At 35.8% G+C, this 16,759-nt stretch overlaps 2 protein-coding genes and 1 pseudogene across 3 annotated transcripts; 1 reads left to right on the plus strand and 2 right to left on the minus strand.

The window, feature by feature from the left end:
- The first annotated feature begins 6,602 nt into the window (after positions 1 to 6,602).
- Positions 6,603 to 7,647, plus strand: LOC140884309 (ethylene-responsive transcription factor ERF118-like; annotated as a pseudogene).
- A 226-nt stretch (positions 7,648 to 7,873) lies between these two features.
- Positions 7,874 to 9,762, minus strand: LOC140884641 (tetraketide alpha-pyrone reductase 2-like). Of its 2 annotated transcripts, XM_073291458.1 has the most exons (6): positions 9,630 to 9,762; positions 9,364 to 9,536; positions 9,059 to 9,247; positions 8,786 to 8,948; positions 8,473 to 8,662; positions 7,874 to 8,237 (listed from the first exon to the last, which is right to left on the minus strand). In XM_073291458.1, exons 1-6 carry the CDS (start codon positions 9,733 to 9,735, stop codon positions 8,096 to 8,098), a joined length of 963 nt encoding a protein of 320 aa, XP_073147559.1. In that variant the 5' UTR covers positions 9,736 to 9,762; the 3' UTR covers positions 7,874 to 8,095. The 2 variants fall into 2 exon arrangements, with proteins under 2 accessions (XP_073147559.1, XP_073147560.1); XM_073291459.1 differs by lacking the exon at positions 9,630 to 9,762 and having other exon boundaries at positions 9,360 to 9,528.
- A 3,149-nt stretch (positions 9,763 to 12,911) lies between these two features.
- On the minus strand, positions 12,912 to 14,828 carry LOC140880402 (3-ketoacyl-CoA synthase 6-like). Its single transcript, XM_073284800.1, has one exon. It carries the CDS (start codon positions 14,504 to 14,506, stop codon positions 13,016 to 13,018), a length of 1,491 nt encoding a protein of 496 aa, XP_073140901.1. The 5' UTR covers positions 14,507 to 14,828; the 3' UTR covers positions 12,912 to 13,015.
- Positions 14,829 to 16,759: the final 1,931 nt, after the last annotated feature.

Raw genomic sequence — 16,759 nt, forward strand, 5'->3', positions numbered from 1 at the left:
TTCAGAAATACTTGGATGACTTTGTCATTATATTTATTGATGATATCTTGATATATTCCAAGACTTTACACGATCATGCTGAACATCTCAGAATCATCTTACAGACTTTGAGAAATGAGAAATTATATGCCAAGTTATCGAAATGTGAGTTTTGGTTGCAGAAAGTTGTGTTTCTTGGGCATATTATTTCAAGTGATGGAATTTCGGTGGATCCAAGCAAGGTAGAGGCTGTACTGAATTGGCCGAGACCTACATCAGTGCCAGAAATACGAAGTTTTATGGGTTTGGCAGGTTATTATAGACGCTTTATCAGAGATTTTTCCAGCATTGCGAATCCTATTATGCAATTGACTCAGAAAAATATGTTGTATGTATGGACTGAAGCTTGTGAAACTAGTTTCTTGGAATTGAAGAAAAGGCTTACAAGTGCACCTGTCTTGACGATTCCATCATGTACGGGTGATTTTGTTGTCTATTGTGATGCTTCTCACAAGGGTCTGGGTTTTCTGCTTATGCAGTGAGGACACGTTATCGCTTATGCATCGAGACAATTAAAGCCACACGAGACTTGGTATCCTATCCATGATTTGGAGCTTGCCGTTATTGTCTTTGCATTGAAGATATGGCGACATTATCTTTATGGTGAGAAGTTTGAAATCTTTTCTGATCACAAAAGTTTGAAATATCTGTTTTTGCAATCAGAATTGAATATGAGACAACGTAGATGGCTTGATTTACTGAAAGATTTCGATTGCGGGATCAAATATTATCCAGAAAAATCCAATGCAGCTGCAGATGCCTTGATTAGAAAGGTATGTTCATTATCCTTATCTACAATAGGTGTGTCTCATTTGGTGGAAGATTGCTGTATTACTGGATTAGTATTTGAAACAGATATACAACCTATTCGTGTTTGTGCCATAAAATCTGAACCATAACTTTTGATGAGGATCAAAGAAGCACAGAAAGTAGATCCGAATATTCAGAAATCGATTGATATGGTCAGATCTGGGCATCAATCTGAATATCAGGTCAGTGCTGATGATGTTTTATATGTGAATAACAGAATTGTTGTTCCAGATGTTTCAGGCTTGAAACAGCAGATATTGAAAGAGGCTCATAATAGTAGATTCAGTATTCATCCTGGTGGCAGAAAAATGTATAATGATCTGAAAATGCAGTATTGGTGGAAACAGATGAAGTTAGATGTGACTAAATTTGTATCCAGATGTTTGAATTGCCAACAGGTAAAAGCTGAACGAAAGAAGTCAGGTGGTCTATTACATAGTTTATCCATTCCAGAGTGAAAATGGGATCATATTTCCATGGATTTTGTCACACAGCTACCACGTTCATCCAGAGGGTGCGATGCCATTTGGGTGATTATTGATCGTTTGAAGAAATCAGCATGTTTCATTCCGTACAAGATGACGTACAGACATGATCAGATGGCAGAGATCTACGTCGAATAAGTGGTAAGATTACATGGTGTGCCTAAATCTATCGTTTCAGATCGAGACCCTAGATTTACATCACACTTTTGGCATAGCTTACAACAAGCTCTTGGTACTCAATTGCATCTGAGTACAGCTTATCATTCTCAAATAGAAGGACAGTCAGAGCAGACTATCCAGACACTTGAGGATATGTTGAGAGCTGTAGTACTAGATTTTGGTACTAAATGACAAGATTCATTACCACTTGCAGAATTTTCTTATAATAACAGCTATCAGAATAGCATTGAGATGGCTCCTTTTGAAGCACTGTACGGAAAGAAATGTAGATCACAATTATATTGGGATGATATCTCAGACGTACGAGATGTTGGGCTGGATATGATCCGAGAAATGACTGAAAAGGTGAAGCTTATACAGAAAAGAATGAAAACATCTCAGGACAGACAAGCAAAGTATGCGAATATCAGACGATGACCTCTATCTTTTGATCAGGGAGACAGAGTTTTTTTTGAAGATTTCTCCATTTAGAGGTACAGTCAGATTTGGCAAGAGAGAAAAATTATCTTCGCGTTTTATTGGTCCATATGAGATTATCGAGAAGATAGGCGATCTTGCTTATCGACTCACTCTTCCTCCATCTTTGTCTGGTATTCATGATATATTCCATGTCTTTATGCTGCGGAAGTATCAGCCTGATCCTTCCCATATTCTTCAACCTGATGAAGCTGAACTTGACGAGACTCTCAGTTATTTTGAGCAACCTATTCAGATTCTTGATCGCAAAGATAAACAGCTCAGAAACAAAACAATTCAATTAGTCAAAGTTCAGTGGAGTCGACATGGCACAGAAGAAGCGACTTGGGAGACTGAGTCAGATATGAGACAGAGATTTCCAGAGTTGTTTCATTGATGTGAGTTCTTATTCTGTTTTATGTTATTTCATTCTCTTATATGTATACAGATTGCATATACAGCTTGCTTATGATTTCGAGGACGAACTCATGCCTTAGTGGGGGGAGAAATGTAAGGCCCGAAATTATTTAATTTTAATCCGAGAATATTTACTTTGGGAATATTTAGAGTTTAGAATTAAATTCTAATATTCTTAAATGAATAAGGATTGAAATTGAATTAAATCGCTTTTTCGGGGACTGAAGTGCAAATAGCTGAAAGTTCAGGGACTAAACTGCAAATATGCAATACATATCTAAAATTTTACTTATTATTCAGCATCTTCACGTGTAAGGGCAGAAGCAAAAGTGAGAAATCTGAAAACACAAGAAACACCATTTTTGGTCTCGTGAAAGCTTCGATATCTTGTGATCCAGCCGTCAGAAATTCGAGATAAATATATATATGCGATCACCGCTCCGATAGCTACGTTTTGGTACAAGTTTCATTCACTTTTCTCAGATTTTATTTTTATGTTGAAGATGGAAATTCATGATTTTTAGATATATGCATATATAAGCTGTACCGATTGTGTATCCGCTGACGGTTCGGAAAAAGACTATCGTTCGGAATTTATATGAATTTAAAAGTAAAATTCGAAAGTTACCCTTTCTGATATATTGCTGAAAGTATATGTATATTGCTGTTTTGTGGGAGATTATGAGTTATATTGATTGTTGGATTGATTTGATATGGTTTCGGCTATCGATTTTTAGCCGTTATGGCGTCGGTTCAAGAATTATCAAGATTTTGATATACGTTCAAGCCTATTGAATTAGCTATGCTTTAGATTGCATAATTAGTTGATCTTTGAGCTGATGGTACTTCATTTCAGATTGTTTTGAAGTGTTCGAACTTGGGAATTTCACTTTCGAATCGGAATAGAAAAGCTTGAGGTTTGCAGTAGTTTGATTGATTGAATTGCAATGACTTCGAACAGATTTTGATTCATGTTCATCATGTTATGTTTTCAGATTTGAAGTATTTGCAGACTCGACATCGAAAGGTATACATGACAGCTAATCCAGAGGGGATAGAACGCTCCGAATAGCTATTATTCTCGAGTATTCCCTTGTTAATCACATACTTGTTTGATTTTGTGTTTTTATGTGATTAGATGATTTGATGATTTCCTTGCTTATGTGCTTAGATGTTCAAGATGTTTTACAGTCTTTAATGCATACAGATTATGTTGCATTCATCTTGAACTCCAGCCTGAAAAGCACAGAGGGTTGAAAGGCCTAGAGTGCATATGACGTTTGGAGGACTGTATTTGAGTGGCACGAAATGTAGAATTACTTCCAGAGCCAGAAGACTCACTATAGTTGCACCAAAGTCAGAGGAAATAAAGTATTTGACTTCACCTCGATTGGGTGAGTTGGTGTTTGTTGAAGATTTTATTTCCTCGGGATCCCAAGAACCAATATTTGATTGATATCAGACTTGATAGCCTTCATTTGAAACATGCATTGCATTCATGTTTATTATATTGCATGTTTTGTTGTTTATACTGGGATTTTATTCTCACCGGAGTTATCCGGCTATTGCTGTGTTTTGTATGTGTGCATGGCAATAGGTGGGGCAGGAGCTGGTCAGACTCGACGTGGATAGCGAGAGAGAGAGTTTTAGCCTGTGAGGACTCGGGTTTTAAGCAAGAGAACATGTCTTTTGAGTTGTTAAACATGTTAAAATTCAAACAAGAACCTTTGTATATGTGAAACTTGTAGAATACTCGTTTATGTTTATGATTGCATGTATTTTAGATGACTAGAACAGTTTAAATGCATGTTTATGAGGTTTGAGATGTGAACAAGAGTTTTATGCTTTGCTGTAAACCTTGAAATGTAATATTCTGAATTTTTATAGCAGGGCACGGACCCCGTGCAGATTTTGGGTAAGGTTCCGTGTACCCTATTGTTTCTGAACAGGTTTAGAATAAAGAAGGCACGGACCCCGTGCATGCCATGTGCCAAGGTCCGTGTAGCCCATTGTTCTGCAACTTCTTCATTTTCGAATTCTGCCTTGGGCACGACCCAGGTCCAGAAGAGACACGGACCCCGTGCCTTGGTCCGTGCAGGGTCCGGACCTAGGTACGTGTGGGTGATTAAAAAAAAATTATTTTTTTCGCAACGTGTTTTAGCGTCGCCAAATGTATGGTTTTGCGTCGCCAAATGTCCTGTATGATTTATTTGATTTATAAGCAGACTATTATTCTGATTGAAGATTTCTTGTTATTAATCGCCCTATAAGATTAAATTAGCAACCCGAGGTCCCCACATATCGACTTAAATAATATTAATTTACCACTCATATTATAAAAACTTTAATGTTATTAATTTTTATATCGACTCATCGAATACGATAGTCATTCCTTTTATAAATATTATCTTTACACATTTTTATTGTCCATATCATAATAAGTTTAGCTGCACAATATTGTTTTTAGTAATCCATAGAATGCAAAGATATAATTATTGTAGTGCAAAATTTACAATGAGAATTTTTTTTTTTATCATTGTTAAACATCGTTATTTATTTACTATCTTCGTGTGATGATAATCTTTCAAATTTTCTTAATCATCTGGCTAAATATATGTATGACGCCACATAGATATATAAGTTTATATGTACTGCTTACTATTTACTAGAGGTCTAATTGTAATTAAAATGAAAATGAGGATTCTAAGTTTATTTTTATTAAGGGAAAAAAGCGCGAAAGACTTCCAATGAGTCAATGACTTGATGATCAATTATATCAGTGGCATAACAGTAAATATGTAAAACCTCAAGACCCAAAACCTACAATAACAAAAAATGGCTGCGGAAATCAGATTTGAGGAATTCTGTCTTATTTACCATATAACTATAAATACACGCCTCATCCTTTCGCGTGAAAGCCACTCTCTACAAAAACCCAATTCTGATTGGTCCATGGTAACATGCAACAAGTCAAAGAATCCTTCACCAACCAAGCCATGTCGAGCAGATGCCAACACATCATGCATTTAATTACCTTTATCCAAATATGCACTCAAAAATTTGTATATAAAGCACAAATTCAATTTCGATTCAGCAACCCAACATACATCACTATCATCACCACAAGATGAATGAATAAATGTGTGTAAAACAATACATACATACAATATACGTATGAGTTGACATAGATTATTCCTCGATTTTTTTAATATCAGAGGGTAAGGAATGATATTTTTATTGATCCTGTGTTTTTCGCCATTCTTGGTCAGTCAATTGTTGGTATTACATGAACAAAAGGAGAAATCTTTCTTCTTTCTGCAAGTTCGTCGGTGATTCGTGCCCTGGGTTTTGTTTTCGTTGTTATTCTGGCAAAATCGTGACCTTTTCTTTGAATAGTTTGTGGGCTTTTCTTTTTCTCCTGCGAAACATTTCTTGTTTGTACTGACCAGATTTTTGTGTGTTTCTTTTCGGTGGTGTTATTTTATCTTTGTTGAAGTTTTGAGAAGAGAAAGCAATAGATTTTATGTCGGAAAGTTTTAATCTGGCTTTACACTTTGGGGCTGTGTTGAAGCTCTGTTTTTTATCGATTCCTGCTGAATGCATGCCAAAATGTCTTTGCCTTGTGATCGAGCAGAGTGTCAGCTCTTTCTTATCTACCGTTTCGATGCGTTTTAGGCCCAAAAGGTAAGCAGTTCCTTTCATTCCCTTAAACCCTCTTAAGGGTTTTTGGATTTGATTGGCGTGTTTTTTTTGGCGCTTTCTCTGTTGATCTTAAAAGAGGAGTTGTTAATTACTGTTTTGTTTGTTTTGTTTTGTTTTTTCTTTTCTTCTGTTTTGATTGCAGGAGTTGCTCTGGCGTTGTTTATTTCTGGGGATATCACATAAATCGATTGCTTAATATTTTCTTGTTCTTCAGAGAACCTCGTACTGAAAACACTCGCTGATTTTTTGAATCCCGTGAATTTTGGGGGTAAAAATTCGCAGTCATTTGGTTTGTTTTGTTTGCAATACTATTTTGGGGATACCCTTGCTTGCAATGAGGCTTTGTGACGTGGTGAAGCAAGAAAATTCGTCCAAGCCTCATAAATTTGTCTCGATGAATCAAGAACAACGTGCAAGCAGACGCCAGAAAAATAAGTTTCAATTGTCCAGACCCACAAGGAAATTGCGACTTGTTTGTGACGATCCGGATGCTACTGATTCTTCTGCTGATGAAGGATCCCCAGAAATGAAAAGAAAAGGAATGTCTGGGAAATTTGTTTACCAATTCATGCTCTGAGCAGAGCAGCTAATGCCCCCAAAACAGAGATTTTGGTCCGGGGTAGCAACAATGATGATACGAATCTCAAAAACAAGAGTTTTGTACTTGAACCCACGGACCACAGCAGGCCAACGGTCAGTCCAAAGAAATACAAAGGCATTCGCCAACGGAAATGGGGAAAATGGGCAGCAGAAATACGTGATCCGGTCCAGCAAAAAAGGGTATGGTTGGGGACTTTCAATAGCCCTGAGGAGGCATCGATCGAAGGCTTACGAAACAAAACGAATGGAGTTTGAGGCATTGGCTAATAGCATCATCTCTAATTCTACGAAAAATTCAAATGATGCTCACAAGAAATCCTCCTCTTCTGTCGTTATTATAGAGAATCAGAAGCAAATTAATCTTGATGTGCCCGAGGAAGCGAGTCTCAGCGTTGTGTCGCCTACTTCTCGCGTATCTCCATCTTTGGTGGTTGAATTCTTTTGTCGCGGCTCCGGTTATAGAGTTCAAGTCTGAGAATGAGAAAACTGATGAAGTTTTTGTAGGGGCTAGTGGGCTAATGGATGAGGAGCAACTGTCTTTAGCGAAAATTGATCAAGAACTGAACCTGGACTTGGATCTCGATTCACTCCCCATATGTGACAATGTTTTTGGGATACCAGTGGACGTCTCCCAATTTGGTTTTGATGATCTTCCGATTAGTGGTTTCAAGGATGGTGATCAGCCTTGTGAGTTGCCGGATTTTGACTTCGACTTTGATTTCGATGCTTACGGTGAAACATTTTCTTGGATAGATGAAGCACCACCTCTTAGAAGTGGAATTCCCCTTAATGTAGCTTGTCCTTAATTTTGAAGTAGTAAAATTAGTAGCGGTACTAGTTATATATACATCAATTTTTGACAAAACTAAACTCATGCGACATTTTGTTGTAATAAAAGAGTCTATTTGTTAGTTTGTTCGAGGGGGAAGTTGATTGTTAAATGGTCGTAGCCATTAATTCCCCGACGTTTCGCAGTTTTGTGATGACTTGATTATCATCCAAACGCAGATTCTATTAATTTGTAGCACTGATATGTAATTTTTTGTTGGAATTAATACTTAAATAGATTTCATAATTAAGAGGTTTGATCACATATAAAAGATTTCGTGATTTCTCACAGCCTTCCTAGCTCTGAGTACGTACGATACTAAAATATTGTTCAAACAAAGTTTCGATATGCATGTGATATATGATAACATTCCATTAATTTCTCGTTAAATCAGGTTGATTCATACAGAACCATACGAGGAGGCCTAGATCTAACAGTAATAACTGCTTTACGGGTATAATTCTATTACAATGGAGACTAGGAAACTTGAAGTTTCTCACCGAATAATTCATTTATTTATCTAATGTGGAGTGACTTTGAATTATAACAAATTAAATATGGTCACAATTCCTAAGTTTTAAAGGAATCCCTTGTGTTGGAAACTTTTTATGCAATCATCAAACATTTGATCTATCGTTTTGAAAGCTGGGAGACCCAATTCGAGAATCTTGCTGCAATTCATGCTATGCTGGTTGCTATCTCCTTCTTTATCGCTACATCTGAAAAAGAAAATGAGCAAACTTTTTGCATATCAATCCATGTTGGTTTTGTCTATACTACACCAAGAGTGCTACACTAACTGTAGTTGCATCAAAACAAAGCGGTCGAAATTTGTACATATGAACATTTTACGAATTAAGACCACACCAAGAGTAGCACTTTTGGTGTAGCGTAGACAAAGCTATCCATCTTTTAACACCAATAAGGCTCAATGTTTATATCATAGGGACTCACTTGGTTACGTAAGGATAACTTGGATATCTGGACCTTAAAATATCAATAATTTCTGACCAGTGTGCAACGGAGCTTGAACATATAAGCCTGCCGGATGCTTTGCTTTCTTCCATGGCCAATATATGTGCATTCACTACGTCTTCTATGTGCACGAAGCCTACCGTTGTATTGGGGTATTCTTCAATAAGGCCTAAAAAAAGTAGCAGATCAACACCCAAAATCATGGACCCAAAACGAACCCGAAATAGAAAACAGAGAGAAAATGTTAGAATAAATGTGTTCTCTTGAATCAAAAGGAGAATTAAAATACAACCTTTGACAATGGACAGTATAATGACCAAAGTACTAGTTGGCTGAGGTGCAAGTAGTGGGCCAACTACAAATGAAGGGTTCACGACAACTAGATCTATCCCACTTTCCTCGGCCATTTTCCATGCTTCTTTCTCTGCTATGGTCTTCGCATAAGCATACCACATCTACACAAAGGATCGAGATCAATTTTGAATAAATATCTATATCGAATTTTTGTGCAATGTGTGGTGGTGTTTGCATAAAAGGGAAATAAGTTAGAATAGGATTTGGTTACATTGTATCGTTGGCAATATTCTGAATCACTCCAGTGAGATTCGTTGAGAGATGATACTGTACTGACGTCGTATCGGTATCTTATGGAAGAACATGACGAGGTTAATATGACCCTTTTCACACTGCATGTTTTCTTGCAGGAGTCGAGCACATTTAAGGTCCCTCTTATGCATGGATCAATCAAATTTTCCTGCAATGTTCATTAGATGAATGTTACACTAAATTCAGGTATATGAATGTTCATTATATTCACTAGTGGTATGTATCGACAAAAATATTCAGTCTACTTTCCTTAAATTAACCTGCCTTGACATTAGCATCGTATGCCACAAGCACCGGTGACGCGGTGTGGAAAACGCCGTCGACTCCAGCCACGGCTTCGTCGAAGCTTCCCTCCGCCAACAAATCAGCTTTTACAATATGAAGCCTCTCCTTGGATCCATTTAGATCCCATAGATAGCTTATTTGGTCTACATTTTCTGATGTAATTAAAAACAAACCTATAAACATTGAGTGCAAACTGCAAACTAATTATAATTAATGTTTTCAAAATTGATTTAAAATTTTTTAACCTGGATTGCGTGCGGTGGTGACGACGGTGTGACCCTTCCCGAGCAACGACTTGATGAGATGTGCCGCGATGAATCCAGTGCCCCCTGTCACACAGTACTTGCCCATTGATTTTTCTTGGATGGATCAAATTCGTCCATGATATATAATCTTGTGTAATTAATAAAGTTGGCAATCTCACGTTAGGTGTAAGTTTGGTGCGTCATGCCAACTTTCATTCTAATCCCCTTTGCATTGATTGTTAAACTAAATTCTAATATACGTACAAATGTTTAATTTGTTTTTGGTATAGAATCGATCGGCTTTGTTTCAAACTAGACAAAATTGCCCAATATTGAAAATGTTAATTTGGCCTAATTAATGGCAAACGAGACAAAATTGCGAATCTATATATATATATATATATATACCAATCCACAAGAACAACACTCAAGCAGAAAAATGATCAATCGATTATTCAATAACTCACTAAGAATAAGAGCAAAAAAATAACAAATCATGAACACTCTTCGTTTACGTGGTTAGGCATGCAGCAACTTTATTGATTAAACAAGTGTTCAATTACAAAGCTTTTATTCAAGAACAAATCACAGAAAATGCTAAGATCCCTCTCAACTCTCAAATATGATTTTTTTCTCTTGAATTTCCTTTGAATTGATTTTCTTATGCCTCTCGAAGGAGTTCCCTAGTATATATATAACTGCTTAATTCCGTTCCAGTTATTACTCTCAGTTTCCAGTCACACGCATCTCTCCAAGAGTACCAGCTGACTTTAGCTCCCAACATGCATGAATAACCAATAACCATACTAGCTGCCTTCTAACTCCCAGTAGCATCCGGTTGAATACCCTTTGGTTGCTTCCAACAATCATTTTTTGATTGATTTTTATCCAACTTTTAGAGACAATTTCAACATATATATATATATATAATATATTTTTATCGTTAAGAGAATGATATTTTTTTGGATCATACATTTTTATAATAGAATAGTGAAACTCTTGGTATCAAATCAAATATTATATATACATTAAATTGGCAAATAATTTATTTCCTTTAGTCCAACATTAATTATGACAATCCAGGGCTGGATTCAATTTACATAGCGGGAAGAAAAGCATATGGATATCTTGCAATAACTGAGGATAATGGTGGTTGGTACTTCACATGGTTCCCATAAAAGCAATGACCCTGCATGTCCTTTTTGGTGTTGAAAGGGTAAATAAAAAAAAAAAAAAACAATTGATCTCAAATTCACGGAAAGTTTTTTGTTCAAATTTTTTTTCTCGATTTGGGGGTAATATTTCTTCTTCTTTTTGCCAAATATTATAGTCCATGAATACTTTGCCGATAATATATAGAAGATATGGGCGTTGTTCACACACCAAAAAACATTTGGTCAATTGGCTTAATTAATACTAGCTCATGTGTAATGTTATATACAAATATTATGTTTTTTATGTATATAATATAAATTTATTTTTTTCAAATATTTTATTTTATTTTTTATTTTTATAATTTGATAATTATGTGGGGGTTTTTTAAATTAAATGAAAAAAAGTGATCATACAAGAAACCACTAAGATGTTCTTGCTTTATATATACTATAGATATACGATAAAAACCATTATGTTAAAAAGCTCCAAGTTCAGGAAAAGAACTTGGAAAAATTAATCATGGGAAAATTACAATTCTGATCATGAATGTTTGCTTATTTGCAAATTTTGGTTATATATTTATCTAGTCAAAATTTTTGAGTTAATTTTTGTTATTTTTCATCCAGAATACTTATACTATATTGCACACTTGAGCGTCGCATTCGGAAAAATACCAAAAGTACGAAAAATATAAAAATAAGGAGACCGAAGTTATCAATATAGTTTTTTTTTTTTTTTTTTAGGGAAGTTATCAATATAGTTGATATATCAAAATAATAATTAAAAAGAACAAATATGAAGAAGTAAAGTCAAAGTTTTCTAAAAAATCATTTATGATGTGCCTACTTTGACTATCTACGTACCAAACTTAAATATTGTAGACAGGGTACTCTTGTTGCTACCTTCCAAATCTTTTTCTCATTTTCCATACAAAACGGATGCTAATTTTTAATATAGAAAAATGGAAATTAAAGCTTCAATTTTAAGAAAATGAATATGCGTGATCCCAAGTAATGAAAAATAAGTAAAATTATCAAATTATTTATAAAGATACGAGAAACACATTTAACTTTTTTTTTTTTCATTAAAAACAAGTACAATAACCAAAATATTTATAAAGTGTTACGAAAAACACATTTGACTCTTTTTTTTTTTTTTTTTTTTTGTGTGTGTGCATGCATATTTCACCACTCCTACCTAATGCATTATAGCTTCTTGTTCGTTCTAATTAATGAAAAATGTTACGTGTGCATGAAGGATTATACATTATATTTGAAATTACAAAATCATCCGACTTCCATTTTATTTGAGAAAACTCTTTCAAAAATATATTAAAAATGATTAAATAATTTCAAATACAATATGTAACATAATGCATAATTATCCATGTACATGTGCATGCAGCACCACTCCTAATTAATACATTAGTCCAGATGGACCCAATGTATGAAAGAAATTTCAAATTCAATACATAAAATTTTCAAAAATTCATTAAATGAAGCAAATAAAAATAGGAAAAAAAATATTAGTTTGTTCGGAAATTAACACATATACGTACGTCTAGCTGGAACAGTACTTTTAAATTGTGAATGCAATTATGGCTGATTTATTGACTGATTTGGATATTGAAATCGAAATTTCATTTTTCTTGCACATGCTATCTTACACACCAATATGCGAGGGTAAAGGCACCAACTTTGCCAAAAGTTTGTGATCATGTTGAAGTAAATGTAGAAGTGAATAATTTTGAAATTTATGCTATGTGACCACTTACATGTTAGGTTAAATGAGAGGATTGGGTATGAGAATATTTTTCAATAGAAATTAGCTTATTATTAGGGGTGGGTTTTTGATATATCATATCTAAAATATCGGTATGAAAAAATTCATACCGGTGTCGATACCGAAATTTTAAAATTTTGATATAAAAAAAATCCATACTAATACCGTACAAATACCAAAAAAAAATTCGTTATATCGAAAAAATATCTATATATCAAAATATTTTCAATACGATACGCCGAAAATTCGATATTTCACTACTGTATCCCAACCCTACTTAATTATTATATTATTAATTTTAGAGTACTTCATATCACACTATTAAAAAAACAATAAATACCAGCCTAGAAAACGAATGATTATTTCTCATATATTCGATCTTGATCTGCCAATAACAATAGATAATTAATACAAGAAACATTGATGATCAAACAATAGTAATTAATCCTCTAGAGCTTGACAATTTCCGGGATATGAACCGGATACCGGTCGATGCAATCGGCCCACGGTCCCTCCACCGGCGTGGCGATGTCCCGGTTGCACTTCCAAACGGCACTGTTACACTTAAATCCACTCCCGAATCCGATCTGCCACACCCTGTCACCTTTCCTCATCCTCCCCTTGGATTCTATGTAAGACAGCTCATACCATAGCGAAGAAGAAGAAGTGTTTCCGAATCTGTGCAGCGTCATTCTCGAAGCCTCCACTTGCTCCGCCGTGAGCTGGAGGTTCTTCTGCAGCTCGTCGATCACCGCCCTTCCCCCGGCGTGGATGCAGAAGTGCTCGAAAGCCTGTTTGAAGTCTGGAATGTAGGGCTTCAGCTTGGAGTGGAAGATTTTCCTTCTGAGGAGGGAAAAGGCGAAGAGGATCTGCTCCGAAGCAGGAAGAACCAGGGGGCCGATGGTGGTTATGTTGGATTTCAGAGCTTCTCCGGCTATGGCCATCAGATCTATGTTCAGCTTGATCCCCACGTGTCCTTCTGGGTCTTCTTGTTGTTGTATGCAGTTGTAGGATTTGTCGTCCGCTCCCTTGTGGGTTCTCACCACGTGGGAAAGGACGTACTTTGCGCGGCGGCGCTCGGACCACCGGTTGGACAAGAGGACGGCGGCGCCACCCATTCTGAAGAGGCAGTTGGGGAGGAGCATGGCTCTTTCTTTGCCTAAGTAGCAATTGGGAGTGAGGATTTCTGTACTGATAACAACAGCGTTGGAGTTTGGATGTTGTTGGAGAAGATCTTTAGCTAAATCTATGGAGATTAAACCCGCACTACACCCCATCCCGGAAAGATTGAAGCTTTTGATATTGCTTCTCATTTTGTACTTGTTAATCACCATGGCTGTTAAAGAAGGCGTAGGGGAGAAAAGACTGCAGTTGACAATCAATATATCTACATCTCTTGGCCTCATCCCCGTTTTCTTGAAAAGTGAATCCATGCAAGAAAAGATTACAAGCTCGGCTTCTTCTCTAGAGCGACGCATACTCGGAGAAGGTGGGATAAAACACATGGCAGGTGGGAAACAAGTCTCCTCTCCAAGCCCGGATCTTTCGAGAATCTTCATCTGAAAATGCACGCTCTTGGGTTCATCGTGCAGCACTATGTGCGCGTGCTCCATGAACCCGGCGAACGACACCCTCAAGCTCTGCGGAGGCTTGAAAAGAGCGTAGTCGATCAGGTACACCGTGCGCGGCCGCGACATGAAGAAGAAAGTGGCGGAGTAGATGATAAGGAACAAAGAGCATATGATGTGGAGTGAGGTTAAATGCATTGAGTCCCAGAATTGGATGATCTCTTCTGGGCTCAAACGCAGGGATTCGAGGAAGAGGGCGATGATTATCGGGATCAAGAAGAAGGCGAGTAGATTGTTGACGAGGTATTGGTACCCGAGTTTCACATATTTCAGCTTCACTGACTGAGAGAAATCCGGGAGTTTTGGTGCCATTGATTAATTGGTTTTATGTTCTTGCAGGGAAACAACAAATTTAGGGTTATGTTTTTGTAGGAGAAGAAGAAGAGTGCAGCCAGCTCTTTGAGGAAGGAAGGTATGGGGCATTTAAAACATATATCCACCTTTGGTTGTCTATTTTAATTTTAAGAAAAATTGTTTTTTTAGTTTGATATGTTTTGTCATTTTTGGGATTTGTTCCTCTATATTTTCAAATTTCAGTTTTAGTCCGTTATCTTTATTTTGTTGGCAATTTTAGTCTTTTTTTCTGATGTGGCGCTGATGTGGCACCAATGCAGTGCTGATGTGGAGTTGACGTGTATAGTGTTACGTAAGCATTTTCGAATAAAAAAAATTGAAATCACCAAAAATCGAAACTTGCAGGATTAAAACTGAAATATGAAAGCATAGAAGACCAAAATCGCAAAGTGACAAACATAAAAGACCAAAATTTCAGTTTTTCCTTAATTTTATTTTAATATATTAACATTATTATAAATTCGATCCCATGGGGCTCGCCTCTATTAAATATTTGTAGTACGTGTTTCTTTATATGTGTGGTTGGATGCATTAAAAGTGTGTCGTTTACAATTTCCATAATGATGGATTATACTCATGTTTAGTTTCATTAATGTTTCTTTTATATAAGTTTTTGAGTTGTAAATTAAATTAAAAACATAGGTATATATATGTATGTGTGTACGTTTATATATGAATGAATTGATTGTACATAAACTTGCCAGCGGCCCTCTCACGATTTTCGGTTGGGAATCATAAATAAGTTTGGACTGGGTAAACATGATAAGTGTAAGAAAAGGCCGATTCATTCATTTATTGATCTTAACTTTGTGTCTGGTCAATGCAACTTTCGTCAGAGTGATAAGTCAACACCAAGTCCAATTTACTTTCTATCAAAAAGTTTTTTTTGGGCCAATTTTATTCATTATTTCATTTATTTTACGAAATTAATAATAAAGTTAACAATCCTTATATAAGTAATTAGTATTTTTTAAAAAAGAATATAGAGTAAAGACGAGTGCTCCGAAAGGGGAAAAAAAAAAAGAATTGTAATATTTACGAAGTTTTATTTAAGGGAAAAAGAGTGGCTTATTGGCCCAATTGTTGTAGTTGACTTGACTGTGTATAGTTATTACGATGCGTCTCCCAGCAATAACCGCTGAGCGTTGGATGTTGGGCATTCAAATTGTATACGGATTTTCTTAAATTTGTTAATTTATTTAAAATTTTAAATTGCAACTAGCCGACGTACTCCACATGACCATTCCGAATACGCACACGAGGTGTAATTTTCAAACGTCAGACGGTGTTATGAGTTAATTTTATGAAGTGGGTTTTTGAGTTTCGATCACATGGTCAATTATCATGGCAACTACGTGAACAAATACTAACGTGACAATCACTCATTAGATGTACAAGGTGACACGTCAGTTGTTGCTCACATAGTTGTCCATGATGGTTGCTTATGTGATCGAAAATCATGAGTTTCTTATTCAGACTCACGGATCTATTCGTCTTATGCATATAAATTGTTAATCATTTCACATGAATTTTACTCGTTTTCAAAATCTATGTTTATGGATAAAAATTTCTACATTTTAAAAGTTAAGTTGACACTAAAAAAGGGTGTCCTGAATCCAAATGGTGCAAGTTAATTGTTATGGCATTATTATTATTTGGGGGTACCTTGCTGGTAGGCATTTCATTTTACATTTATTTGATTTAAACCAGTAAACACTGCTCACCACCACTGCACATTCCATAAATGTAAGTAAATGGCAGATATCGTCGTAAAATTTAAAATAACTTAAAGAAAGAGAAGGTGACCATATTTTGGGTCGTCCCTCACAATCTTGGGCCTGGACCGCAAGTTTTACTGGGTATAATTTTGCTAGGTCATCACTTTTGGCCCAATATGACACCTATAATCTCCGGTAAAAAAGGATTACTATATTATATTATAAAAATATCCGAATAAAATAAAAGAGTGAGTTACACATAAATAATAAATTTTTTATGTAGTATATTAAAATTACGAAAAATTTGTAATTTCAGTCTCTCGTTTTTCAATGGTCCCGAATTAATTACGCATTTCTTTTACATTTTTTTTCTTCCCGATTTAGCTCCTGTTAGTTGCACGGTTAAAAATGACGGAAAAATAAGCATATGACTCAATGATAATTCCTTATATATATAGTCCTCCATTTTATTGCATTATTTTGATTGAGTCTT

This window comes from Henckelia pumila, chromosome 2, assembly GCF_033568475.1.
Source record: "Henckelia pumila isolate YLH828 chromosome 2, ASM3356847v2, whole genome shotgun sequence".
Taxonomy (NCBI): Eukaryota; Viridiplantae; Streptophyta; class Magnoliopsida; order Lamiales; family Gesneriaceae; genus Henckelia; species Henckelia pumila.

Coding starts and splice junctions, on each gene's coding strand:
- LOC140884641 (XM_073291458.1), bottom strand. CDS start 9,735: ATGGGCAAGTACTGTGTGACAGGGGGCACTGGATTCATCGCGGCACAT. Junction 9,248..9,363: donor CATACGATGCTAATGTCAAG/GCAGGTTAATTT, acceptor TGAACATTGCAG/GAAAATTTGATTGATCCATG. Junction 8,663..8,785: donor TATACTGTCCATTGTCAAAG/GTTGTATTTTAA, acceptor TACTTTTTTTAG/GCCTTATTGAAGAATACCCC.
- LOC140880402 (XM_073284800.1), bottom strand. CDS start 14,506: ATGGCACCAAAACTCCCGGATTTCTCTCAGTCAGTGAAGCTGAAATAT.